The 27,719-nt window shown below is 39.5% G+C and overlaps 1 protein-coding gene across 2 annotated transcripts in view; it reads left to right on the forward strand.

The window, feature by feature from the left end:
- Positions 1–27,719, forward strand: part of HTR4 (5-hydroxytryptamine receptor 4) — a 269,754-nt gene that overhangs the window by 174,756 nt on the left and 67,279 nt on the right. For both annotated transcript variants that reach the window (XM_042455477.1, XM_042455478.1), the window contains exon 6: positions 7,509–8,077. In XM_042455477.1, the coding sequence (XP_042311411.1) occupies positions 7,509–8,077 (569 nt within the window). The remainder of the gene's footprint in view (positions 1–7,508; positions 8,078–27,719) is intronic.

Below are 27,719 nucleotides of genomic sequence, written 5' to 3' on the forward strand. Positions count from 1 at the left end.
TTTATTTTGACTTTAGTGACTGTCTTGCCCTACAGGCAAATTTGTGAATTTGACACTAGCTTTTCCCCCCTTTCTTTCTTTTCTGTTTATGACTCCTTGTAATCTGGATGATTACTTTAGGCTTAATTCTTGTTTCCTGCCATTTGCAGAAATGACTGTGGAGATAACCTCCAGGAGATGACCTATGGGGATTTTCATTTGCAGAGATGACTGTGGAGATGATCTCCTGGAGATGACCTATGGGGATTTTCACACGGAGGCTTACAATAGTTAAATTGCTGGCAAAACATTCCAGAAGTGCGAAGCTGTGGTAGCTATTCCCACTTTTGAAATGTCACTGAAATGCACCCTCCCATCTCCCGTCGACAAAGTGTTCGTAGAGCAGTAATTTCTTCAATGATGGCAACTTCCGTTATGAAGAAATGGCTGCTCTGTGAATGCTTTGTCGATGGAAGAGGAGAGGGTGCACTTCTGTGACATTTCAAAAGTGTGACTAGCTACCACACATTTGCGCTTCTGGAGCATTTTGTCAGCAATTTAACAACGCTAAGCCTCCGTGTGAAACCCCTTATGACTCTCCTCAGGAAGCCTTCTATAGGAAGGAAATGGTTAGAGAAGAAAATGGTATACATACAAAGATATATTAAGTAAGATAGGAAATAAGATAGAGGTAAAGTCAAAAGAAAAGCTAAATGAAGAAGGATGGAATATTAATTGGTTTGCCCATAGACAAATTCATAAGAGATATTTGGAGGATATTAAAATTTATGGAATAGAGTTAAATCAGGAAAAATCAGAAATAGAAAAAGCTTTAACAGAAGAGAAAGATAAATTGATAGGGAAATGATATAAAGTATTATTAAAATTTGAAATGGAGGATGAGGTGGTGAAAGATCAAATGGTGAAATGGGCTAAAAACTTTGGACATGGCATCCAAATGACACAATGGGAAAAGGTCTGGAGAAATAATTTCAAGCTCACAGTCTCTCAAAATTTATGAGGAAACTTTTATAAAATGTTTTTGCAATAGTACCTCAAACCTGAAAAAATTTCAAAGATCTATAAAACAAAAAAGAATTTGTGTTGGAAAAGTAAAAAAGAAATTGGAACTTTTTATCACTGTTGGTGGACATGCAAATGGGAAAAGAATTACTGGAAGATAATAAATGAACAAATTAATATAATTCTAAAGAAGAAAATAGATTAAAACCAGAATGTTATCTATTAGGAATATTTGAGGAGGATATAAAAGGGGAAGAGGAGAAAATTATATATTATATGGTGACATTAGCAAGAATCTGCTTTGCACAAAAATGGAAAAATGAAACTTGTCCAACAGTTGATGATTGGCTAATGGAAATTGCACGAAGGAATAGAGATGGATAGACTTATGCAAGCTATGAGAGATAGATCTAAGAAGCAAGTGACAGAAGAGTGGGGAGAGGTTATCAAGTTCTTAAAACAGAGATGGGGTAAAATAGCAGTATTAAACTTGGAATGAAGAAAAGCAAGACTGAGATCAATAAGGATCTAAATAAGTTGAAAGAAATATGAGTAGTTGGATCCACTACGAAAAAGAAGTAGATGTAAAAAAGACAAGTAGGTACAACAATAGATAGTAGATTGGCAGGAAGGAAGTTGGTATGAATGGGATGATAGGTTTTTGAAATAGAAGATAAAATAGAGTAAAGTGGAGAAGGAGAAGAGTGGAGAATAAATTGTTGTAGTAAGTGTAAGTAGGGGGATAGAAAAGTTGAGATGAAGAAGGAGGAGAGAGGGAGTAAATGTAAGAAAGAATTTGGGAAGATTTAAAGTGGATGGAATGTATGTAAGCAAGGACAGTAATGAAAGAAAGGAAGAAGACTTTTCTTAACTTTCTTAATACTCATAATTTAAAATGGTGGTAAAATGATTGTATGATTGGTATGTATAAATGTATATGTATGTTTGTGGTTAATTTTAACAATAAAGATTTTTCAAAAAAAAATAATAAAAAAGAAACCCCTTATGACTCTGTGAAAAAATCATCACTGTCAATTTAAGAACAGTTGAAAACTATTGATAGACTCCTAAAGATGCAAGGGTCTGTAAAAAAATACATTGAATCTCATTCCTTGCAGTGAGTCATTACCAAGCCATTGGTGATTTTTCACTTCATTCAGAGTTACTCAGAACATAACAGAATGTATGAAATCTATTTGAACAAAGCTCCCATGGCCATGTTTGTTATCAAAATACTGCTATAACAGAAGGCAATTTGGGTTTTGAGCTGATGAAGGCAGGGAGCACTTAGCCTTTCTCTGGCCCATCAGTTTTCTTCTGCAGCTTCCTCTGAATCATTTATCCAATCATCCTGCAAATGTGGCATTCAAGGTGTATATTTGCCAAGATAAACATTTTTCTGGGGTTCTCAGAAGAAAAAAATATTGTGGGGCAGTTGCCACAGAAAACAAAAGTCAGTTGATTTGTTAAACATCTCTTCTTTCTTCATGCCTCCTACCCATTATAATTGCCCTGGTGCTTTGGTTTGTTACGATGCTGCATATAGTTGAGGGGTGGGCAAAGTGTGGCCTGAGGATCATGTGCCACTACCCACTCCCCTGACCCTAGACCAAGGGTTCCCAAACTTTTTGGCTCAGAGAGCCCTTTTTAGAATTAATTTCTATGACGAAGCCCTTAAGAGGTCTACCCTATATTTTACAAATTAATGGTGTTTAGGAGAAGTGTTACAGGGTGGAGGGTTAGGTGGAAGTGCATGTGGAGCCCTAAGGGCTCCTCGTAGCACAGGTTGGGTACCATTGTCTTAGACAAGGGTTACATTTTTTTAAAAAACAATGCAGTAAAACCCTCCCCACTTTGAAAAGGCCATTGAGGACAGTTTCAACATTTGTGGGGGCAGGATGAGCTGGTTTGGGCTGTGGGGTGCTTTTTTCTAAACAAAAAAATGATTTCAATTTCCAACTTGAAGAAAAGCTCTCGCCAAGGCCTAAAACAAGCCCAAGGGCCATCAAAATGTGGAAAAACTGTCCTCCACAGATCCTCAAGGTTGCAGGGTATGTGTGCATGTGTCAGCAATTTTGTTTTATCAAAATGACAGATTGTGTGGAGTCTGCGGAGGCAGATGTTTCTGTCCCATATCTGGTAAGGACCATGTCCAGATTTGGAATTGTTGTCTATCCCTGATTTTGTTCCGCCCTTTGAGACCTGATTTTCAAATGATGGATACAAGTCTACTCTAACTGATGTGTCTCTCTAATATGTAGGGGCTGGGTCTCTAAACACAGAGGGTGTTCACATTAATAGCCTTGTTCAGAACAAGGAATTGCAGAACAAATTGAGCAAATCTATTTGGTATCCATCATGTAACTTCTGTGTGTTGAGGCTCAAAAGAGGTTTCCTGAAAGACCTGACACTTAGGCACTTTTTATAATCTGTGTCATCTCTCTCAGCCTCTAAGTATATGTGGAGATGCTTGCACAGTTACATAGGAAACTTTCCAGTCACACAGGAAAAGGGAGGGGGCTTGCAGATAAAGTAAAGTCTACCTGTTCTTCAACTCATGTGGCTGAGAGAGCTTCTGGGACCCTGGCTAAACAAGTTCAAGCACTGCCTTTTTCTTCTCCTGACCTGTTTTGCCTGGGAACTTTTCTGAATTGTAAACTCTGGGCTAATACGTCACATACTGTATCATGAGTGGCCAAACATGGCAGCACAGAAGTTTTCTACCTGCAATTTCTATGAGCTCTAATTTTACCAGTGGATAAGAGATGGTATGAGTTTTAGTCCAAAAACAAAGGTCAGCTATAGTTGCTTGCCCTGGACTACACAATTCACTTGAGCCATTAAAAAAAACATTTGGGAACTTTTGCACAGCACTAATTTGTCTGTGCTTGCAATAAAGTGTCAGAGGCCCATTACAGACGGGCCTTGGCTCTGCCCCCAGTACGTACTAGGGGTTGGCCGAGGACGCAGCGTCCAATCAGACCTCACCCCTAGTACGTACTGGGGACGTTAAAATGGTGGCGCCCTATACATGTGTGCACCGCCATTTTGACGTGACGGACGCATAGCGTCCACACGGCATGGCGTGGCTGTGACGCCGCAAGTGCGCCATTGGCACCTTGTGGCATCAGAACTGCTCCACAAGAAGAATCCGCTTTTTGCAGGTTCTTTTTGCTGTGCGGGGGAGCCACGCGGTTTGTCCACTGTGGCTCCCTCGTGCAGCAAACACGGGCACCAGCAGAGCGCCCTTTTTGGGTACTCTGTAAAGCGCCCAAGATTCAAATGAAATGTACATGAATTTGGGAGAGGGAAGTAGAGGTGATACTCATTGCAGTGTCATCACTACGTGATGGTGGTGGTGTGGACCACACCGGGCGACACCCCAAGGGGCGGTGTCACCCAGTGCGGTGGTACACTTGGCGAGACTGGCATGACTGCTGGGCAAGTGAGAAAGGACATTGCATCCCTTTCTTTCTTGCCCAGCAGCCATGCTGGAGCCCAAACAGACCTCCTGGGGTCACTGCACTGCCCCCATGTAGCGACGCTGGTGGCTGGGGGGACAGTCCCTTCCATTTGGTTCCAAATGGTTCCAAAACTGACCCCTCAAGTGGCAGTGGCTGCTGGGGGGTGGCAATCTGCCCCCCTTGTCTCCCCCTGTGCCAGGCTTCACCAACCCCAGCTACACAACTGACTCACTACAAAGTGGAAGGTGGGAGGTTTGTCAGTAAAAAAGTACAAGTAGATAAATGGGTACCACTTTAGTGGGAAGGTAACAGCATTCTGTGCAGTCATACTGGCCACATGCTGGCCATCACAAAGTCATCTTTGACAACACTGGCCCTTCAGCTTAGTAATGGAGATGAGCACCACCCCCTGCAGTTGGATACAATTTGACAACCTTGTCCAAGGGGAAACTTTTACCTTTAATACTGTGAAAGCAAAATTAAAATGTCTATTCCAGCATTCACGGTTCTTCAAAAAACTGATGAAATTTTATTGAGAGTTCATTTTGATGTAATCCCGCCTCGATCCGCAGAGGAGGCAGGAAATATAAATAAAAAGTATTATTATTATTATTATTATTATTATTAAGACAGAGCTGATTGCACACCAAATAAGTTGGCCTATTATTTGTTTCAGAATGTGCAGATTTACTTTTTAACTTTGATTTTCCAGACTATCCTCTCTGAAGCTGATGTCTTTAAATTACAATTGCCAAAGTTTTCAGATCCCCCCAATTGTATCTGCTAGTAGAGAATCTGCACAATGGTGAGGATTTTCACCTCTTATAAACATCTGCAGATATAGAGCTTAAATCTATTAAATGGCCCACACATGTCTCCACCTGACCTAGTCTGCCTCTCACCATGGTCCTGACAAAATATTCCTTTTGTTACAAAGCAGCACCCACAGAACTAAATATGTGACCTATGATTTCAAGAACACCAGTCATCAGAATCCAGCCATCTGAGGAAATCTTGATAAATCTTGATAGAATTAAAATGCTTCATTGTATTCTTAAAATTAATTTGTCTTTCACTCCAGAAGCATTTTAGCAGGATGTGTGTCCTATAATTTTGCATTCTGTAGTAAGGAAAATGAGTTTAAAATAATGAAGTGAATGGTGAAAACAGTGCTGAGTTCTAGGTTAAACAAAATTCATAATCCTTAGAGGTGACATGAATCCTTACATACTCAGACTGAACATCTGCTGTGATCTGTCAGAGATACTGAGTGCTTCACAAAGCACAGAGGCATCTGGATTGCCTACCAGAATAGTTTAGCTAATGTGTTCTTAAATTTCTGCTTCTCTTGATTTCTATCCTTCCACTGAATTCATTTTTTTCCAATGGAATTTTGTTTTCACTTCTATGCACTGCCAGTTCTTTAAATTGATCCTTTTTACCCACTAATGAGTTTGCTATCCACAGAGCATGAGGAACAGTGATAACTCTTCTAAGAGTCTCAGATCAGATTCTTTGCAAATGTTGCTTTCTATTCATGCCCCATTAGATTTACAGCCATGCAGCTACTACAACTGTCAACTGGATGATGCTGGTGGTGTTTTAAAATGACTCTGCTTGTCACAGTCAGTGTTAGTGAGGGAACCATGGGCAGGCAGAGGAAAGTTTTACACAGTCAGTCAATGACAACCATTATAGTAGGGTAAATATTACATTTATGTAATATTCCATTCATGAAATCTCATTTTCTTTGGCAGTCTATCAATGGATAACTTTCCTGCTTTCATAGAATCATAGAGTTGGAAGAGACCACAAAGGCCATCCAGTCCAACTCTCTTCTATGCTGGAAAAGACAGTTAAAGCACCCCCACTCCCAAAGATGGCCATCCAACCTCCATTTCAAAACTTCCAAAGAAGGAGGCTCTCTGAGGCAGCATGTTCAACTGTCGAAGAGCCCTTACTGTCAGGAAGTTCTTCTTAATGTTTAGACTGAATCTCTTTTCCTGTAGCTTGAATCCACTGCCCTGGGTCCTATTTTCTGCAGCTCCATGTTCTGTTTCTCCCACTGCCTCACTAAACAACCCCTCCCCAATTATCTGCACTTGGGATAATGAACCAGGAACAACTAAACATTTCTACATTATGCATCCGATAGAGCGATTAATTTTTATTGGTCCCAATATTTAAATATCTGAGAACAAAACAAATTTCTTTTTCAGCAGTACAACAAATGATGAACACGGAGAGAATTTCAAAGAAAGATAATAGAAATTGACAGAAAACATTCAAGAGAGACAATAGAAATGGAATCACAAACACTGGATTGGAGTTGAGAGAGAGAATGAGAAAGAGAGAGAGAGTCACCAAAGGTGCTGTTATCCAACTTTTATGACATTTTAAAAACCATGTGTGATAAAGTACTTAAACTACCATACAAGTTGGATAATAGCAGCTTTGGTGATACCTATTGCATGATGCCTTTCCTTGCTGCCTTGTCCTTGAAGCCTGCACCTTGCCATTGACAGAAAAATCAATCAAAAAGCTCCTAATAGCACTGCTATAGCATTAGTCTTCAAGTGTGATAAGTTACTCACATGGCAGTTCTAAGATTGTGCAGTGACATAGTGTCAGTTTCTCCTCCTCTCCCCATCCCCATCCCCTTAACTTTACCAGATCACCCTTTTTCCCTGCTTTCTTTTCTTTTTCTTTTTATTCTACTACAATTGTATAACCTCAGAAATTTGTTTAAAACAAACACACAAAGAAAGCACATATACATACACAAAGGAAAGACACTCTGTGTAGGGCATAGGGCAGGGAGGTGAGGTTAAGGATGAGGGCAAAAGAGAGCATGAGAGTCCAGCAACAGCTAGGTGGCACTAATGAATATTCAGTAGGGAGTTCTTCCAATCCAGTGTGTATGCACTTCCCTTCATTAATGCAATTGCAGTAAGAACAGAGGTGGTATGATAAACTCCTAAGTATCAGATAAACTGTAATATGTCCCTATCTTTCTTTGCTTTGTTTTATTCATCTCCTCAGATAGAGAAAAGGCAGTTCAACAATGTGTCCAACTCAACTTACTGCATATTTATGGTCAACAAGCCCTATGCCATCACCTGCTCAGTGGTGGCCTTCTACATTCCATTTTTGCTCATGGTGCTAGCCTACTATCGGATATATGTTACGGCCAAGGAACATGCTCACCAGATACAAATTCTACAGCGTGCAGGGGCACCAACAGATGGGAGGCCACACCACCCCGATCAGCACAGCACACATCGGATGAAGACTGAAACTAAGGCAGCCAAGACCCTCTGTATTATCATGGGGTGTTTCTGCTTATGTTGGGCACCATTCTTTATCACAAACGTAATAGACCCTTTCATAGATTATGCAGTTCCTGGCCAATTGTGGATTGCTTTTTTGTGGCTGGGATACATCAATTCAGGACTGAATCCTTTCCTTTATGCATTCTTGAACAAGTCTTTCAGACGTGCCTTCCTCATCATCCTGTGCTGTGGTGATGAACGATACAGAAGGCCTTCCATTTTAGGACAAACTGTCCCCTGTTCCACTACCACTATAAATGGATCAACTCATGTGCTAAGGTGAGTGGCTATTCAAAACTACAATTGATTTGAGGGAAGCGGAAGGAAAAACAACTCAGTTTTTATCCTTTATTGTGGAAAGGATTCAGGATATATTTTGCTATTTGAGGCAGAGCACAGCAACAAATGGTGCCCCTCTCCAACATCGAGGTGGATAGAACCAAGGGCCAGACAAATTATTCTGGAATATAAAACAGAAATTTTGATAATTGCTTGTCTCCATCCTTGGATTAAAAACACTAATAAAAGATTATGGCCAGGATCCAGTGAGTACTCCTGTAACTTCTGCCAGAAATGACAGTCACTCTTCTTCTGCAGCTCAGTTATGAATTCTAAAACCTGCTTTAGAGAGCTAGGAAACCCTCTCATGTTTTTGGTACCATTTGTGCAGTACAGTGAGAAGGAATGTAAATCCCATTTCCAGTAGCATTAGATGCAGAAGTGCATCCCTGAATGTTGGCTTAATTAACTAATACCTTGATGTTCTTTTGTAGCAGCCAGAATGCATTCCCTGAGGCAACTAACTTACTCTGCCTTATGGTAGGAAAGGATGTTCTGTGGTGTACAGTCATGATATAAGTTGTGAATTCATAAAGGAGAGTGGTTGCATGCTGTTTCAGGAGCTTAATTGTGACGCTGCCCAATTATTAATTGGAAGAAGCTGCTGCTTAAGTAAGCCCATTGCAGTGTGTCTCTCTTAAAAATGTGCCTAACTTGAATGCCTGCATATGTCAAACATGAGAGAGATTTGATCGCTGGTTTCTTTTAGATCATAGTACCAATGATGAATTGACACTCTTTGCCCTCCTCCAGTCTGCTGGGATTTCTCCTGTTTTCCAGGAGTTTTCAAATATGATTGCCAATGGCTCCAATATGACATTTGCCAGTTCTTTTAGTACCCTTGATCTCAGAGGTTTGAGGATGCTTGAGCCAAGGGTAGAAGAGAAGTTCCTGGTTATCAAAATGTTTTCTGAGGAAATTCTCTCAGTTTATATGTGCCGATGCAAGGACTACAATGTTAGTATTTGTAGTTTGCCATGAAACCATTATCTCAGTTCATATTTCTATTAATGGATTGAAATCTGTGAATATACCCCAGTTCACCTGTTTCTCTTTCCAGTCTTCCTTTGATTTTTGTTTGTTTATTCAAGAACCACTACTTTTGTCCCATACTGTACATTGTATGTTCAAAAATATTGAAATGAATAGTTTTATGCAACAGGATAAATGGACACAACCTGGCACTGAAAATGGCAATACCTCTCCCCCCTCCCCGATAGTTGCAGGGCATTGTAAATCCTTGTTCATAGAATCATAGAGATGGAAGAGACCACAGGGGCCATCCAGTCCAACCCTGCTGCCATACAGGAAGACAGCATCAAAGAACCCCTGACGGATAGCATACAGCCTGTATTTAAAAACCTTCAAAGAAGGAAACTCCACCACACACCAAGGGAGTGTGTTCCACTGTTGAACAGCTCTTGTCAGGAAGTTCCTCCATCCTTGTTGGCTTTTCCAAAGATAGCTGGGAGACTGGCTCAGTCCTTAACAAATATCTTTGCCTAAAAGCTTGTAGAACCCTCTGTCAGGTACTGCACTACAAAGATCAGTGGTTTGAATATAGCTTCCTCCATGCATGCATCATTTGAAGCTAAATCATTCACCGGCTATGAAATCATGCATCTGGCTTAGCGTATGGACCATGGGAAAATCCATATGAATAGACATTCCATTACCTTCTGAAATCTTTATCAGCCAATATTTCACTTGCAGACACCCATGACTGCTGTGTGGATCTTAGCAGGGCTGGATATGTAATATGGACCTTGGGGGCTGGGCCCTAGAGGCTATACTATGTATATAAAGGGCCTAAAATAAGATACTTGCCCATGTACTGTGTGTATGGGTCTCTGCTGGAGTACTGTACTCTGCTGCTTTTCATCTGGACATACCTTTGTCATGATAAACTTACTGCTCCCCTTTTCAGGGTGTGGATTAGTAGGATTTCCATGCACTGTGCTGAACATGAGTCAGCAGTGTGGTGTAGCAGCTAAGAAAACCAATATGATTCTAGGCTCCATCAATAGAAGTATAGTATCTAGACTGAGGGAAATAAAAATACCACTCTGTTCTGCTTTGGTCAGGCCTCACCTGGAATACTGTGTTCAGTTCTGGGCACCACAATTCAAAAAGCTATGAAGAACAGCTTCAGGATACTGGATATTTTTAGCCTGGAGAAGAGGTTGGGAGGTAATATGATAACCATGTTTAAATATTTGAAGGGATGTCTTATTGAGGAGGTAGCAAGCTTATTTTCTGCTGCTCCAGAGTCTAAGGGCTGTATAGACTGACCTGTAAGGCCGGCCTGGGGACGGAGCCAGGGTGTGGTGTCCATACAATGCACACCCTGACTCCACCCCTAAGCCAGTGTGATGCTGTGTGCTGCACCATACGTCATGTGGCATCACAGCGCTCCTGTGGCGCTTCATATGCATGACACACGCCAAACGAGGACAGAAAAGCCACACGCCAGTGGCTGTGATGCCCTTTTTAGGGCACAAAAAGGAACCACTTTTTGCAGTTCCTTTTTACGTCACAGAAAGCAGAGATAGGGGCCACGGCATGTAGTTGGCAGTCTGTCAAGCCCCTCAAACAAGAAGGAATGGATTCAAAGTACAGGAAAAGAGATTCCACCTCAACATTAGGAAGATGTGCCTGATGGTAAGAGCTGTTTGACAGTGGAATATGCTGTCTTGAGGTGTGGTGGAGTCTCTTCTTTCAAAAGTTTTTAAACAGAGGCCAGATGATTATATGCCAGAAGTGCTTGTGTGTTCTTGCATGGCAGGGGGTTAGAATGGGTGGCCCTTGTGGTCTTTTCCAACTCTGTGATTTCATTTTGCTTTGATACAAATTAAACAAAATCTTATATTTTTATGTTTAAGGTGGGAAAAACTGAATATATATATCTCAAATCTGGAAGACAAAATGGATCGATTTTGCCATACAGGCCCTTGTCTTTGAGTATTTAGCACTTAAAAGTATAGATTTAAATCCCTTTGTATTCAGCCAATTTAGTACAAGATGAGAATTTCATTTATTTATTTTTTCCCTAAGAGTCTTTTCATCATATGGCAGGTGGCTACAACATACTTCTCTCTTCATGCTAGGAATAGCTGTACCTACTGAATTTGGCTGGGGTTGATGTGGAAGAATTTTATTTCAGTTTAGTTTCAAAGAATTGGCCAAAATGTACAGATTTCTTTGTATCTGAGAGAGAATGGATTTAAGTATAAAAATTCTGAACACAGAAGAAGCAAAACAGTTTGATTTCTGTCCCTGTGGACAGTTTGATAAGGACTGAATTGTTTAAGGTACAGAATAGGATGGACAGCTGGGTCAGTGTCAGGAAGTGTTTTTTGCCTTGTACTCACATGGAAAGCTGCAGCACCAAAATGAGCTTAAAATGCCTCAGGAATTTGGGTAATTCGCCCAAGGTCACCCAGTAAGGTTCCATGACTATGTGGGAATTTGAACTCTGATCTCCTGGAGTGGTTCAACACTCATACTACTCAACATGTAAACGCCTGTACCACACTGTCTCTCAAGTTCTTACATCTGAAGTTTCTTACATTTTACATCTACATATGACCCCTTCCATATTTGCCACACTTTCTTGGAAACTTGACTTTAAACTTTTACTCCACGTTGACTGTATAAAATGGCCAGCACCTGAAAGTTTCCAAAGGACAAAATAAATGATGTTTCTTTGGCCTGATTATATTCTATGAATCTTAATGCATCAGCGTTTTCCAGACTCCACTAGCAGCACAAAGCTTGCTTCATGATGCAGGTTTCCATCTATCCTCTCCCACCTGGAGACTCTTAACAATCATTGTGGATGCTTAGGAGAGCGCACGCATGCTGCATACTGCTTTCTCAGAGAGCAATTATGTTTTGGTTTTGTCAGCTTCATGAATTGATGAGGAAGGTGTTTGTTGGTTCCCTTTGTAATTCTTAAACTTTACCTGGGGGTGTAAAATAGGTTCATCCTAATTGTGAGCTGCAGTCCAATTTGCTCACCTAAATATCTCCTCTCTTCTTGTGAGAAAGGGATTAATTGCATCAGAAAAGGCCAGCAAACAGCACTAAGAGTTACAGCATCTATTCTTCCCAGACTTTTCTCTCCCTAGTATCAGCTGTACATTGAAATTACATGTTTTAACATCTTCCATGGTGAATGGCTACTTTGAAGTCACGATCTCTTACTCAGCACTGGGAGAAAGATAGCAAAGTACTCTGTAATTTGTGGAAGGGGTAAAAGTGTGAACCTTTATCCAGCTATGATAATCTATGCTATAAATGAGAAATGTGAAAACCTGGTGACAAAAAACCACAGGCTTTGTGATTTTAGGTATCTCACCAAACTCTAGGTTTCTTTTTCTTTTTTAAAGCCAGCTGTAAATATGTTCTGTATTGTGTGTAGGTTTTACAGCAGCACAGCAGGCTCTATTTGCCTAAAGGACGTGATGACTCAGAATATAGTCAGCAATTTCCTAAAACTTATTTAGGATGGGGCCTTTGCTAGGTCTCCACTGCCCACATAAAAGGGAGACACAATAAAGGTTGATAGCAATTAATCACTGAATTAATTCAAACTCCTGGGCTGGATTTACAAGGGTCATGGGAATGTTCCATTTATGAGTGAACCAAACAATTTGCTGAAATGAAGCATCTTTAAGACCTCACAATATTTATTTTGACAGTTTCATATGGATGCAGTGGAGCTGAGATCCCAAAACAGTGTTTGATAACATGCTGATTGTTTTCTGGATGTCTTTCAATTTTTAAATTTATCCCAGTGGAAAAAATATATTTGTCTAACAGCAATATTTTTGGCAGCTCCAATTTGAGATTCCTTACATTCAGGTTAGAGGAGGGATAATAGGATAAACAAGCTCTTCTTGATGGCAAGGTATGAAGCTCAACAACAAATTCAAGCTGACACATTTGATGACAATTCCTGTTTGATTTTGTTTAAGGTATGGTCAGGCCAAAATTCATTTAATTTTTCTTCTCTCTGATTTTCTGTAACAGTGTTTCTTGAGATGCACTGAGGCTCATGCTAAAATAAATCTGTCTTAAATGTGCCTCCAGATTCTTCCCCTTTCCCTTTTAATGTTAAAACAGACTGGCACAACACTCTGAAAACTATACTAATATTTGTGGATTTGGATTGTTTTCTTCTTCTTGCATCTGTACCTATTATAATAGATTTGATTAAGTGTGCTGAAAAGAATGGATCTAAAAAGATGGATGACTTTGAACTGTGTTCACAAAGGAGTATAATGCGCTTCTGGAGAGCAGAATTGGTCATTTAAAAAGAGAAAAGTGCATATGAATTTTCTGTTCTGCTAGAACAATATGGTGGGAGGAGAGCCAGATACACATCATGCAACACAAATTCTCTTGGGAACAAAAAGGTCCCAACTTGATTTGACAGGTGTATAGTATTGGATTGGCATGAGCTCTGGATACCAAATTGAATAGCCCAACTTTTATTAAAATACTTCCATCTCTGGCCCAGCTGCGTAGAGGATACAGTTGGAGTGACAAGTGTGAAGCCATTGTGTGTTGCTTTGTCACTTGGTGGTGGTGTGTCTTTCTGCCCCCTTTGTCTAGGCTTTACTGTCTCACCCCAAAGTACTGTAAAGCAACCATCATAAAGGGGAGGACCTACAGGACACCCCAGTCCTATTCCCTGCCCCAGAACCTGGATCCAGTCCAGTCCTCAGACTACACTACCAAAGTTGTAACAGTATATCAACACAGAATACAAATGTAAATGATGATCCAAGGACATTATAGGTTGAGTTGGTAGGAAGGCAGTAGAACAAGACTGATGGGGGGAGTGGTGGAGCAGTTGTTTAAATATCTCTCAGATGGAGCAGAGGGGAAAGTATGCCTTCTTTTTTGCCTGGGAATGTCCTGTCACTTCTCCTGCCATGTGCCCTGATTGGTTCCTCAACCTGAAACCTGTGCAAACCACAGGAATTCCTAAGATGAAGATGAGTGCCCTGCAAAAGAAGGAAATGGTGACCTCCCACTCCCTCATGTCTCATGCCAAACTGCTATAATATTGGGAGATATTGTTTATCAGTGCAGTTGTGTAAAATGTACTGGGAGGGAAAGAATGGTGCTCTGATTTTGAAGGAAGGAGGAGATGTATAGCATAAAGTTTATATCCCGATGAAGTGCAGAAGCAAGCGTACCCTTTAGAGATTTTAGTTTGCACGAAGAAGCCAAAAAATACAGAGCCACAATGGAGATTAAGTGAACTGTAGTGTGTGGTAGACTTAGGTCCAATGCTAGGGAATTCTGGGAACTGTAGTTAGGAAGTTTATCAAACAGGAGGAATTTCTCTTAAATTTGAATGAAAAGAAAGTGGGGCCAAAACGCATTCACTTAAAGTCACTAGTTTTGCACAATTATGTGAATACGCATTGCATTCGAACTGGCTCCCCATTGGCTGAAAATAGCATGCCATTGCCCGAATTTGCGTGTGGCAGTCTATCACGCAATAACATGAAACCACATGATTGCGTTTGGACTGACTTCCCATTGCCTGAATTTGTGTGTAGTGGGTTATCACGCAATAACGTTAAACCCCATGATTGCATTCAGATTGCCATCGGATTATACTTCCAATTCCCCTTCTCTGATAAACTCCAGTGTCAGACATTTAGCATTCTCTGTCAGAGAGCTCTAGTGCCACAATAAATTGCAATTCCCAGGATTCTCTAGCACTGAGCCAGGGCAGCTAAAGTGGTCTCAAACTGGATTATTTCTGCAGTGTGTTTTGGACCTGTGATACCTCCTTGCACACACTTTTGCAATCTTCCCCCCCCCTCTCTCTCTGTGTGTGTGGGTGGGTGGGATATGTGTGTGTAAGAGAGGGAGGAAGAGTAAGTGAGTGAGTACTGCTAGCATGGAGGTATCATAGTGAGTTAAATTCCCATGAAAATTTTCTCAAAAAGATCAAAGTCAATTTTTTTCTTCAGGAGCCAAATACAGTCAAAATTGGCAATTTTTCAAAACATGTAACAGTAAACCAGAATTCTGGCGATGCCTAACTTATGTCTCACCAACTGTGTGCTCATGCTCACAACCAGATTATTTACACTTATCTCATCCTACCAGGCAGAAACATTGAGCTCAGCAAAAACTGAACATTTAGTACCAAATCTAGTAGGATGCTTGTGGGAGTGTTGTCATTTTGCCCCCTTCCCATGAAGCCTTCTCTGGTTTAGGGATTTTAAGGTACATGGGAGAGCTGCAGGAAAGAGATGGACTGGCCCTTCCCATGGACATTCACAGGAGCTGCTTCCACTGACAAAGTGACAGTGTTGGATACTAGCCATAGTGTAACTTCAAAATCAAAGTCTAATCTGCACTGCAGAAATAATGCAGTTTGGCACTACTTTAACTGTCATGGCTCCACCTTGTGGAATCCTAGGATTTGAAGTTTGTTGTAGCATCAGAGCTATCTGACATAGAAGGCTAAATAACTCACAAAACTACACATCTGAAAATTCCATAGCATTGAGCCATGACATTTAAAGTGGTGCCAAACTGTATAATTTCTGCAGTACAGATTAGATCCAGGTGTTTCTGTCCCTTGTATGCTAGAATTGCATACTAGGGTTTGCTCTTCGTTTACAATTCCTAGCTTGTTTGGAACAATATCAGTATGTAACCCACAAGTAGTTGTATAGTTCCATAATGTTAACTTATTGTTGATAAATTTATTTTTGGATATATAGTTGGCCCTCTGTATCCACATTTTTTAATCAATGAATTCAACCATCTATGGCTTCAAAATATTTTTTAAAATGTATTAATTCCAAAGAAAAGTAAACCTTGATTTTGCCATTTTATATAATTTTACTGGACATGGTATTTAATGAGACTTGATTTTGGTATCCATGGGGGGTCCTGAAGCAAACCTCAGAAGAGAATAGGTGCACACTGTACACATTTCATCCATAGCAACAGAAGGAAGAATATGGAGGAAGAGATTGTAGATACATCTGTGTAAAATCTGGAAAATCATCTCATCAAATGTGCATCCATTACTATCAATATAAATATTTGGACACTTGTATCATATGTGGCACTGTGCTGAAGGGCATGCTTGAATTGAATTGTATAAAATTCAAGTAGTAGTCTTAACATTTGGATTGATTCCTGCAATAATAATGATAGGTTTAGGTTTCAGTTCCTTTCCACTCTAATGTAGCAAGTTTATTTAATGAAGCATGAGTGTGATGAAATAAAAGAAACTGTATTACAGTAAGGGCAAGAAGCATACATTAAATGACACAATAGCTTCTACTGGTTCATGTACAGTTTAAGTAGGTTTAAGCAAGCTTTTTGGGTTGACTTGATTGAATTTTGTGGAATACTTTTATGTAATAAGTCTCCCATTCTCTGCGAACAGCAACAAAGTCTACCACATATAAGTTCACATATAAGAATTGCAGTACTGTTCACTTCACTACACTAAATGTCCATGTTGGCTGTTCCTAAGGCACAGAAACATTTCTCAAAACTCAGGCAAATAAAAGCCAACTTCAATTTAACTTTTCAAGTTCCTGCGTTCCTCTCTAGTTTTAATTAAAATCCAAGCTAGAGAAGAATTTGAGCGTTACCTCCTTCTTTACCCCCAGACCAGGTATAAACTTAGCATTTATGAACTTCCTGCATCCAAGGTAATGTTGGCAACCATAAAGATTCTGGAGACTATAGCAAATCCATTTTCAACCCCCCCTACCCCCCCCCCCCCCCCCCCTCACACACCTTTGACAAACTGTGGTTGCTGTGGAGGCTCCAGGGGACTAAATAGAAGAGCATGTTGGCCTAAATTTTTTATAACTTTGAAACTAAGTGAAGCTTGCTTTCCTGGATGTGCAAAGCAGCTAGAGGCGAGATTTACAGTCTCTTTGACATCAGCAGCCACAAAAATTCAGCTGTTGGTCTTCTGCAGAATTTCTACAGAGTTACCAATTTCTGGTCTTCCATATGTTTTCAATTTCAATTCCCAGAAGTTTCAACCACTATGGTCAAACTCTGGAATTGTGGGAGCTGAAGTCCCCAACATGTGGAGGACCATAGTTTGAGAAACAATGCCATAGAGAACCCTTTTGGTAGGAATGAGGAAGTCTTTTTATGTTGGAGCCAGTATTTCCTTGGAGCAGTCTCTGGTGCTGCATATTCAGGTTATGTAGACCTGAACACATACATGCATAGGGTCAGAGGCCATCTGCTACCTATGTTCCACCCACCTTCCATCATCAGTCCCTTATCTCTTTCACTCCCCTGCCCAAATCACATTTAGGTATGGAGAAACGGCCCTATTTGTTCACTTTGCTCATATGGGATGCAAAGAACACACACAGAGAGAAGAAACCTACCTTGGATCTACTTTCAGGGCTTTGAGCTGTGGATCACTTCCTATTGGGCCTCTATGAGCCAGACATACTTTACCTTTGGTTTAAAGCCTATTGCACTTTGGAACACTTTAGAAAAAGATCCTTCACTTGTGAAGAAAGTAAAAAAGAGGGAAAGACCCTGTCTGAACTGATCTGCTTTAGTTCAGGATTTTGGGTCCATTCAAAGCAGATGTTAACCCCAATAGGTGCACCCCTTTGGAACTGCCAGCAATGGAAGACTTGCTTCCATCCGGGTGTGAAGATGATACAGCTGTGTAAGGAGTCCTCAGCTCTGCCTACCAGGTGGGAATTAAAAAACACACACGAAATAATGCTTTAATAATAACTGTTTTGTATGACTAATGTGTTATTTCTGCCCCTGGTTCTGCACATCACTGTTATTTGTAATCTGGTTTGAGAACCTTTGGGAACTCTAAAATAGAATGGAAGTATTTTAAATGAATATATGCATCACTGTATCACAACTGTTCCATACACATGAATCATCATAAGGTCCAAGAAAACTGGTCCCCTCTGACTATTCCCTCAGGTGCCTGTGTATCACAGTATGTCAGAAAATCAAACAGAAGGCATGGGAATACCTCCTCTGTCCCCATTCTCTTCTTCATTTCACCCAGTGAAAGTTACTTAAGCTTTGCGGGTCTAGAAGAAGGAGCCTGCTGTTCCCTTTCCATTTACACAGAGTTCCATGCAAAGAAGGAAAGATAATGTCACTGATTATTTCCTACAAACTACAGGGATTTCAGAAGCCAATGTATAACAGCTGTCATGTTAAAATTGATCAATAGATGGTATACTTTGCAGTGTCTTTGAGCACTAGAATGCAACTAGAGGATATCAATATTGTTCTTCTTCTGTTTTGGTTTTAGTGAACTGTGATTCCCCCCCACCCCCACCCCTAGACCTATGCTATTTTAGCCTGCTCACAATTCCAAGCATTAAAAACTTACACATTTGTCAATTTTTTCAATTCAATACCTCCTCTAACTTCTAAGATCATTAGTGCAATCCTCAGTCTAACAGTACACTCAAATACTAATGTATCACTTTTAATCTCTGAAGTTTTTTATTTAAAAAAATCTTTATACTGTACAGTATCAATTAGAATGATCAATTCAGATGCAGCCTTTGATTTTAAGAGACACCAAGACATTCTATGTTTTGTTGCAGTTGCAACAAACAATGTTCTATTCAAGAAAGAAAGGAAAGAAGCCCTGAACAGTAGTCTACGTTCTAGATGCTGTTAGACGAGAATTCCCATCTATCCTAGTGAGTATAGCTAATAATGAGTTATGATGGAAGATGTAATTCAACAACATCTAGCCAATCTGATATTCCCCATAGCCACAGGGGAAACTTTGGGGGGGTATAGATTAGTGTGTGTTTCTTTATAACAAGAAACTGAATGTTCAGAAACAAACTGTTTTAGTCTGGAATATCACTATGCAAAAGGATCTTGTAGGACCTTTGAGGCAGCTGTATAAAAGAGGTTATAGCATAAGCTTTCATAGACTTGGTCTACTTCCTCATACCAAGTCTGCAACACTTATGCTACAACATCTTTCACAGGCTATTCTCAAAGGTGCCAAAAGAAACTAAACAGTAAGCATATGTCTGTTAAGATAAATTACCCTCTTAGAAAAGCCAGTCTGACTTAGAATTATAGAATCTTAGGCCTGTTACAGACTGCCAAAATAAAGCTGCTTCAGGTCTCTTTGGAGGTATGCTATTTAAATGATGCATGCATCCTAAGAATCCGGAAGCTGCACCAAAGCTGCCCTCCAGTGCTTAGGAATGGAGTGTGGCTTTGGTGCGACCTCCGGACTCTTAGGACCCATGCATCATTTAAATACCATACCTCCAAAGAGACCCAAAGCAGCTTTATTTTGGCAGTCTGTAACAGGCCATAGACTTTGAAAGGAGTACAAGGACCATTAAGTCCAGTCCACTGCCATGCAAGAATATACAGTGGGCCCTCCTTAAACGTGGATTTGCCATGCGCGGATTTAAGCATACACGCATGGCAAATCCGGAGAAATTCTCCCCAATGGTGGCGCATGTGCACGCGTGCCGCCATTGGGGATAATTTCCCTTCCCCTCCCTCCCTCCCTCCCTCTCTAACTAACTAACTTAACTCTTACTTCATGGTGTATTCTATTTTTACCAGTTAGAGCATTGCTTTTTCGGGGGGTGCAGGGGGGGACACTGAGACAAAGAAGGTATTAAACAGTTCAATACATACATTTAGGTGGTCTCCATCAAAGAAGTCACAGAGGAGTAATCAAATATCTATGGTACTGTGAAAGGAATTGGGATTTAATTTTGTGACAGGGTGGAAATGGAGTAAATAAGGAAGCCATGAGACATGGTTGAATAAAGTGTCCAAATCTTTATCAACTATATTTTCAGGTGGTTTGCTATACAAGGTAAAGGTCTTAACATTTGTTCTTCCCATCTCAAGTCAGTGGCTATCATCCACATACTGAGACAGGGAGTTCAATGAATTATGTATTCTGTGATTATGAACTTTTTTGTTTTTCCTGCCAAATTATTGGACTGATCTGAGGTGTTTAGATTTTCCAGGCTTCTGAAGGTGTCCTTTTAAAGATTATTATTGGGTGCCTAAATGCACCCACTGTGAGGGCCAAGTCCGTGAATGAAACATAACCCCAATTGTAGCAGCATAAAGCAATATCCCCAGTGACTAAGGAGAACAGAGTTACTGTGAGGGAGATGAAATAAATAAGACCACTTGCCACCAATCTGGTACCCTGTTGTTTTTAGAGTGACCTTTATGAAACTGTCTGTGAGTCAGAGCCATAATGTTCTTCGTTGCCTTGATTTTAGGTTCCTTTACATTAGCTTTTCCTCCTACGTAATACATAGAAAGTAGTTTGGCCTTCGAAATAAAGTATAAGAGATTTCAGACCAGTTCCTGGTTGTCTGTCTCTGTCTCTCTTGCCACTAGCCTAGTAACAGTTTCCACTTCGGTTATTTTCAGTGTTTCCTAATTTGTTGAATTTAAAGTAAACCACAGAATCCATAGGTCAAGTGGTTATTCTTCAAACTAGCAGAATATTACAGTTTTATTATAGTTGAATGCCTGGTTTAAATAGATCATAGCAAACAAATTTCCTTTTTATGTAGAAATAGTCTAGATTGGATGGTTTTCTTTTCAGTGGCTCAGTCTCTGTCTCTCACTCTCTTATTCACACACACACATACTTCAGTCATAGTTAATACAGAGAACTGCAGATCTGGTCCTTTACACCAGGGTTTAACATAGATGCCAACAAAGCAGTATTTCTAGACCAGCTGCCTTTAGCTCTGAGCCCCATAGCTGGAATATTTGCATTGTCATGCAATTTTTGTTTCATTCCAAGGCCTATTTTCTAAGTAGGTACTTTTTTGTAAGCTGTCTTGGTTTTTTGGGACAGAAACAGAAATTTTGCACAAACAAAAACCAGCTATCTAGAAATTGTGATGTTATACACAAAAACACATGTTTTGTGGGGGAAATATGTATTTCTCTGTATAATAATTTTAAAAAACAATTTCAAGATGTGCAAATACTGTCCAAGAACTACACAGAAATATTTGTTTTCTCCTCACATTGGGGAGAAAATTGTAGAAATTGTTCAGTCTTTCTATCCCTCTCCATGCATAATGACTGTATCAGTCTTTGAGTAAATCATTGTCATGTAAGAGGATGAAATACAGACACAAAAAGCTATAACACAGCTTGTGCTTTTATTTTTATCAGTTAATTACTGTGTAATAAACCACCCATATTAATCACGCTTAAAGTCAGATTGCTCTTCTGCAAAATTAAATTTCTATGTAGCTTGCAATTCATGTCTAAAAATTGAGAAGAATGTGTGCAGTTTTGAACCAACATGAAGAGGGTTAATTGGTCTTTATAGAGGGATATCCAATGTATCTTCTTTTTGTGAATTGAAACTGGATTTCTTATCCTCTAGCCTTCTAGGAAATTTCCATTGTTACTGATTTGTTTAAATTGGCCAGGATCCCTGCTAAGAATCTGCTTAACTTTCTCACATTGAAATTAATGGCATGTGCAGGTGCTTAACTTTGGCTGGATGAGCCCCTCAATCTTTTTTTCAGGCTGATTGGTCATTTATTATAGGAATTGTATTTAATTGTATTTAACTGCATTAAAGGCATAATGAGGTGCTTCCTGAGCCAACTGTGTGGTATTGCCCTGCCAGAAAGCTCATTTTGTTCTCCCTTGTAATGAGTGATCTAGTTTTGAGTATTCTGGCAAAGGTTTGGTCTAAATGCATTATTTTTAACTCTTGTGATACAAGGGTGTTTCAAAGATTTAAACAGCCTTAATAAAGTATGCCCACCTTTCATAAAGACATGGTGTTTTCTGAAGATAAAAGTCAGCAGGGCAACAGTCATTTTATCCCTGCTTTGCCCTTTACATTGTTAGTATTTCTCAAGCCTGTTTTCACCATCAAAGCAGAAGAAACAAGAGATGAGGCCAAAGGGGGAAATTGATGTCCTTATAAATGCTTTGTGGGGATTTTGTATGTATAGTTGATGTCATTTGGTTTAGCCTCTGTGGATATTAATTAAAATATATCTTCTTGTCCTCTGATGTCACTGGAAAGCTTCTGAGTGCTCCAGCTCAATATAAATCCCATGTTCTTGTTGTATATCTTTTAATGTTATCTTCCCTTTAATCTTCTCTCTGATTTATATTCCCTACTGATATTAAACAGAATATTGGAGAAGAAATTCTTCAGAAATGGAATAAAACCATTTATTATATTTTCAGGCAAATTGTTTTAAGTCATAAAAAGAATTGAACACTGTTGGAGGAAGTTAATTCATCTTCTACCCAAGTCAGATAACTTTTGGAACCATCTTAAAATCTCTGTTATGGCTCTGACGAGTATTTAAAGACAGCTGTCTCTTTTATTGTTGTTGTTTTCCATTTTCTTGAATATCCAGTTGTCCCGGCCTCAAAGCTTGGTGCAGCTTTTTTAAAAAAACAGACTTAAAATGTGCTTGCAGCTATCAAGGAGGGTGTCTGAATCTCTCAAAAGATCAAAAGTGAGGTATCATGGATTGCCAGCAATTGTGAAATTGTGTTCATGATTTCTGTTAGAGAGAAGAGCTGTTTTAATGGAAAATATGGATTGTCAGGGTGAACAAACTGAACTGGGGAAGACCCCAGTGGAAAGCCATGGAGGTGCTAACCTAATTTGTTTGTATAATAGAGATATAGTGGAACGTTTAGGCACAATATTTGATACTTAAGCCTCCTTTCCCACTATTTTCATTCACAAACATAGTTTGAAGTAGGAAGTGCTTAATTAGATTGATATCAAAATACAGAGAGCCTACCATCAATGGACTGGAGCTTCTGCAGATCATCCTACACCATAATAGTCAGTGGCAGCACATGCGCACAGTTGCACCACTGTGGGGACATGCATATCACCATCCATTGACAAATATGGGCTTGCGTTCCTATGGTTTTTCCCATTTCTTTGAAGCTTCCCTGAAACCAAACCCCCATGGATGGAACATGTGCACTGTAGACTGAAGCTATTTCTGAAGGATAACAAAACGCAGTCTTTGTTGTTCTAGTGAAAAACCTATCTATCTAGAATATGGTAGATTGGGCAATTCTGCAAATTGTAGCCCAAAAGGTTGGTCTTCCAAGTTCTACTCTAGACTTAGTATTTTCATTGTAAAAAAGAGGTGAACAGTGTTCTTATCCAGTGCCTGTCACTTTTTATGTGGCGTAAAACTGTCAGGGATGATGGGAGTTGTAGCTCTTCACCTCTGGCTTTAACTCACCACCTGGTTGTGCACCGCGCTGACTAGTTTTGGCCAGTGGTTATAGCTTAGCAGAGTTACAGAGAATAGGCTGAAGACCCTGACAAATTCTCCAAGCCTTCTCACTCTTGCTTCCACAGAAGTCTTCACCCTTCTTCAGGATCCAGCTGGTTCTTGTAGCTTCACCCAAGACACCAGACAACTCAGTAGTCTTATATAAAAGATCTACTTTATTCTACTATATACAGCTCCAAAACTATCCAACACAACAATACTCTACTCCTCACTCTACAATCCACTCCACTACTACAACCCACAAAATACATTGGGATCTATAGTCATTATTATAGTCATTACAAGATACCACCCACTGTTGTCTGTTTCCACCCAGTAGGCGTGTACACCATTCTCATTGGTTCTCTTGGTTCATCCTACAATTAATGGTTTCATCATCTCAGCCTTGACCACTTAACAATTGTCAGGTGTGTCCAATTATCCACTTTGCATCTCTTTCCTGTGTGGTTCCCAATTGGCTTCAGCTGAGTCACCCTGACTCTCACATACATTGTTTTATTTCATTTACTGTATATCCCATGTTGCTTTTTTTCTTGACAAAAACATTATCTCTGAAATGCAAACTAATACAAACTAAGGAGTAACTGGAAACTCATATCCTTTACAAGAGTGCTCAACTGCATCAGGGTCAGGGACCAGTCCCTCTGCCAACCACTTACACTGTGGGCTGTGATGTATACTTTCTTTTTCAAATGATAAGTGATTGATGATGATGATGATGATGATGATGATGATGATGATGATGATTTGGCTTTTAGGAGAGATTGGGGTGTGGTGATGTTTGGGGGCATTTTTGTGTATTGCGGAGCTTTGACAGCCAGATATCAGGTGGAAAAGAAAATTACCTTGTGTGGTTTGTGGGTCCTTTGAGGGCCTTGAGGCCTGCAAAACTGGACTTAGGTCACATTTTCAACACCACAGATTCACATGGAGACTGTGGGGAAAAGGGTGGTATTTGAAAAAAATAACTAACTTCTCCCACACTAACAGGCCCAATCTTTATGATCTGCCTCAAGTGCCTTTCTCTATGTATCCTTGACAGCTATGACAGCATAGCTGGTGGCCAGAGAGGGGAGCCATGTGGTAATGTGCCCAATGTCCCTATGGACCCCCCCCAAAAAAAATCCAGGCTCACAATATCCAAGTGTTGAGTCAACTAAATTCTCTAATGCTTTTAACTTAGTACTATATATACTTTTGTACAAGTCTAGAAATTTTAGTCCAAAAAATTGACCCCCAAAACCTTGAGTGACTTATCCATAAGTCAATGTAAGCACTTTAACTCTTATCAAAAAAGGAATCATCCCTTTATCTGAGTTGACTGGCAAAAGGTAAGACCTTGTCCCAAGAGATCCTAAAAGAAGCATCAACCCCCTCTAATCTCTCTGTCATGGCGCCACTTGAATGCCTTGGCAGGAAAATGGTAGTAGTGGAAGCTGTTTGAAGCTTCCACTCAAAGGAGCATCAAGACAGTAGACATGTGCACATTTTCTTAGCCCTGCCTGCACCTGGTTGCCTTCCCCACATCACACAGTCATCATTTACCATAGTTCTCTCATCCATACAGGGTGAAGTGTATACAAAGAATGTTGTAATTTCTTTGGAAGTGTTTTCCTTTGCTTCATCCTATACATGCTTTCTTGAATGCCCCCTAAGTTTTACTCTTGACTTATCTACTGGTCATATCAAAATCCATTATTCTGGTCCAAAACTCTGCCCTTGACTTATAAATGAATTTGACATATACATGAGTATTTATAGTAACTTGCTTTGGTTGCTTTCAGTGACTGTCTTTATCTCATCTCTTTACTATTAGGGTTTTTTGTGTAGTTTTTTACTGTCCTTTTTTTACAGTTCAGCAGCTGATGGCTCATGGAGAAGCACGAATCCATGGGCCACAGCTTTGAGTAGCACTATTCTAGGCTATTCTATTTTGAAACAGAAAAGTTGGTATGATCATTTTAATGAATATAAATGAAATAAATACTTTTGAATTCTTCCTATTACATAGTTGGCCATAACTGCATATGTATTAGCATTGCCAAGAAGAGTACGGTAATCTTCACCTACAGGGACTAGCAGGGTGTTATCTCTGGCTTTCAAGTATTTCTTTTACTGCTTTTGATTTATGGCAGCTGTATATAAATATGATTTAGGAGCAACACAGTGGAATGATAGAAGTGGCTCTCTCATTTGCTTGGAATAAGAGATCATGGATGTAATTTATATTTGATATTGTTATGGTGAACATCCTCTGCTCTTATGAAAATTGCTGGTTTCCCCCCTTCAAAATAGTGGTCCTTGCTATAAGTAAATGCTATATTTGTTAGAAGGGTTTCCTTTCCCCCTTTCTGAAAACATCACTGCTTTCACACCTGCTTTTCCCTTAATGTAAAAAAAAACAAAAAACCTTTTTCTAAAGAGTTTTTGCATGGAAACTTTGATGGGAAGTGGATTTATTAAATGAATAAACACTTCTCAAAAGAAACAAAATACATTCAATGGTTATATTCTTCACTTAATAAACAGCTTTCTGCACTTTACTTACTGCAGATGTATTTTGTATGGATAGACAGACAGTAGAATAGATAAATCAATAAGTTCACGTTGATTGGGATGGAGTGGAGTGGCAGTGAAGTCTGTTACTAGGATATTGCATTTATAGCATGTGGTGGCTTAGCAGTTAAGAAGCTGACTCTGATATCACAAGATATCATAAATAGATTCCTACTACCACTGGCATTTTTTCAGTAACTGAAGAGCAATCCCAAGCAATTCCATAGACATAGCAAATCCAAGCAATAATTGTTCCATGGAAATAGTAGCCTGGCAAACAGAATCCCATGTTTAGCTAGCATGTAACAAATTGCCTTCAAGAGGGTGAGTGCTGTCATTGGTGGGTAAACCTGTAGTCAAGAGCTCTTTGTCCTTTTTAACCTAAAGGAGAATTCCATGTTCATTTTCCTTTCCACTATAGAGCTGGAAATTGAAAAAGAAAAAAATATGAAAGAAGGCATAGGGTCATGGCAGCCAGCTGATATAAGAGACATTCACATACCCACATACATATAACACCCTCCTACTGACAGTCCCAATTGATCCTGTCGCCCCACATTTTCATCTGCTTTTAAAATATCCCTTTCCCCTCCTCCCCCCACTTTTCCGCTTTGTCCTCACCTTGTTTTGGTTGCTGCTAACTGGAGTTCAAAGTGCTAAAGTAGTTTGCCTTCAATGGGTGAGGGGGCGAGGAAGGGTGGAATCTTGTCCTTCCCAATGGGCATGAGCAAAAGCAAACTGCTTTCCCAGCTTGTGTGTTCTTCCCAGCTTGTATGTTGCCATCTTGACCACCCTCTGATGTTGCTTGGCCACACACATTCTGGTTTTCATTTGTGAAATGTTGGAAGGTATGCATCCAGGGAGTATTATGATATTATCTAGAGATGGATGGGAACATCCAAGCATAGCTTAAAGTAAGAGCTGTTATGAATAAGAGAGAAAGAGGACCACAAACTAGTTGTTTTAATTATTCATAATTCCTAAGTGAATCTTTTAATAATAATAATAATAATAATAATAATAATAATAATAAATTTTATTTATATCCTGCCTCTTCCCATAGGATTGAGGCGACTTACAATTACAATAAGATACAGTACAATAATACAATAATAAAATCCAATACAGAAATAAAATACAATGCTAATAAGGTCATACAGTATAAATAAATCCCCTCCCCTCCCTCCTTACATATATATCATAATTTTTAATATAACAATAATGAAATATAAAATAAATTGTTAATTTAATTAAAAACAATTGAGACAGAAAGAAGCAGGTATGTTAGATAACCAATAGGGAGTGAAAAAAGGATGGCCAATATCAGTGGGTGACTTTGTGTATTATTCGGGAAAGGCTTACCTCTTTTATAGAGATCTGTTTACTTACAGTTTAACCTTCATTAATTTCTGCTTTGAAAATGACTTTTGAAAGCTTCAGAGATAATTAGGCAGCCTTAACAAAAATGTGAATTTTCTTTAATGAGATGTCTCACACTTTTTTGTTTTGTTTTGAAAAGTGTTTTTTCGTTGGCATACGCTTCAGCATCTCCAGGATACTTGGCATCTTTCTGCATTTTATATCTTGGCACCATATCTGTCAGCAAGAGAGAAGAAATTAAGTGTAAATACCACAAGTGCTGTACATCATAATCACATGTGACAGATGAAAATCAGCATTCATAAATG

Source organism: Sceloporus undulatus, chromosome 2 (genome assembly GCF_019175285.1).
Source record: "Sceloporus undulatus isolate JIND9_A2432 ecotype Alabama chromosome 2, SceUnd_v1.1, whole genome shotgun sequence".
In the NCBI taxonomy this organism is placed as follows: domain Eukaryota; kingdom Metazoa; phylum Chordata; class Lepidosauria; order Squamata; family Phrynosomatidae; genus Sceloporus; species Sceloporus undulatus.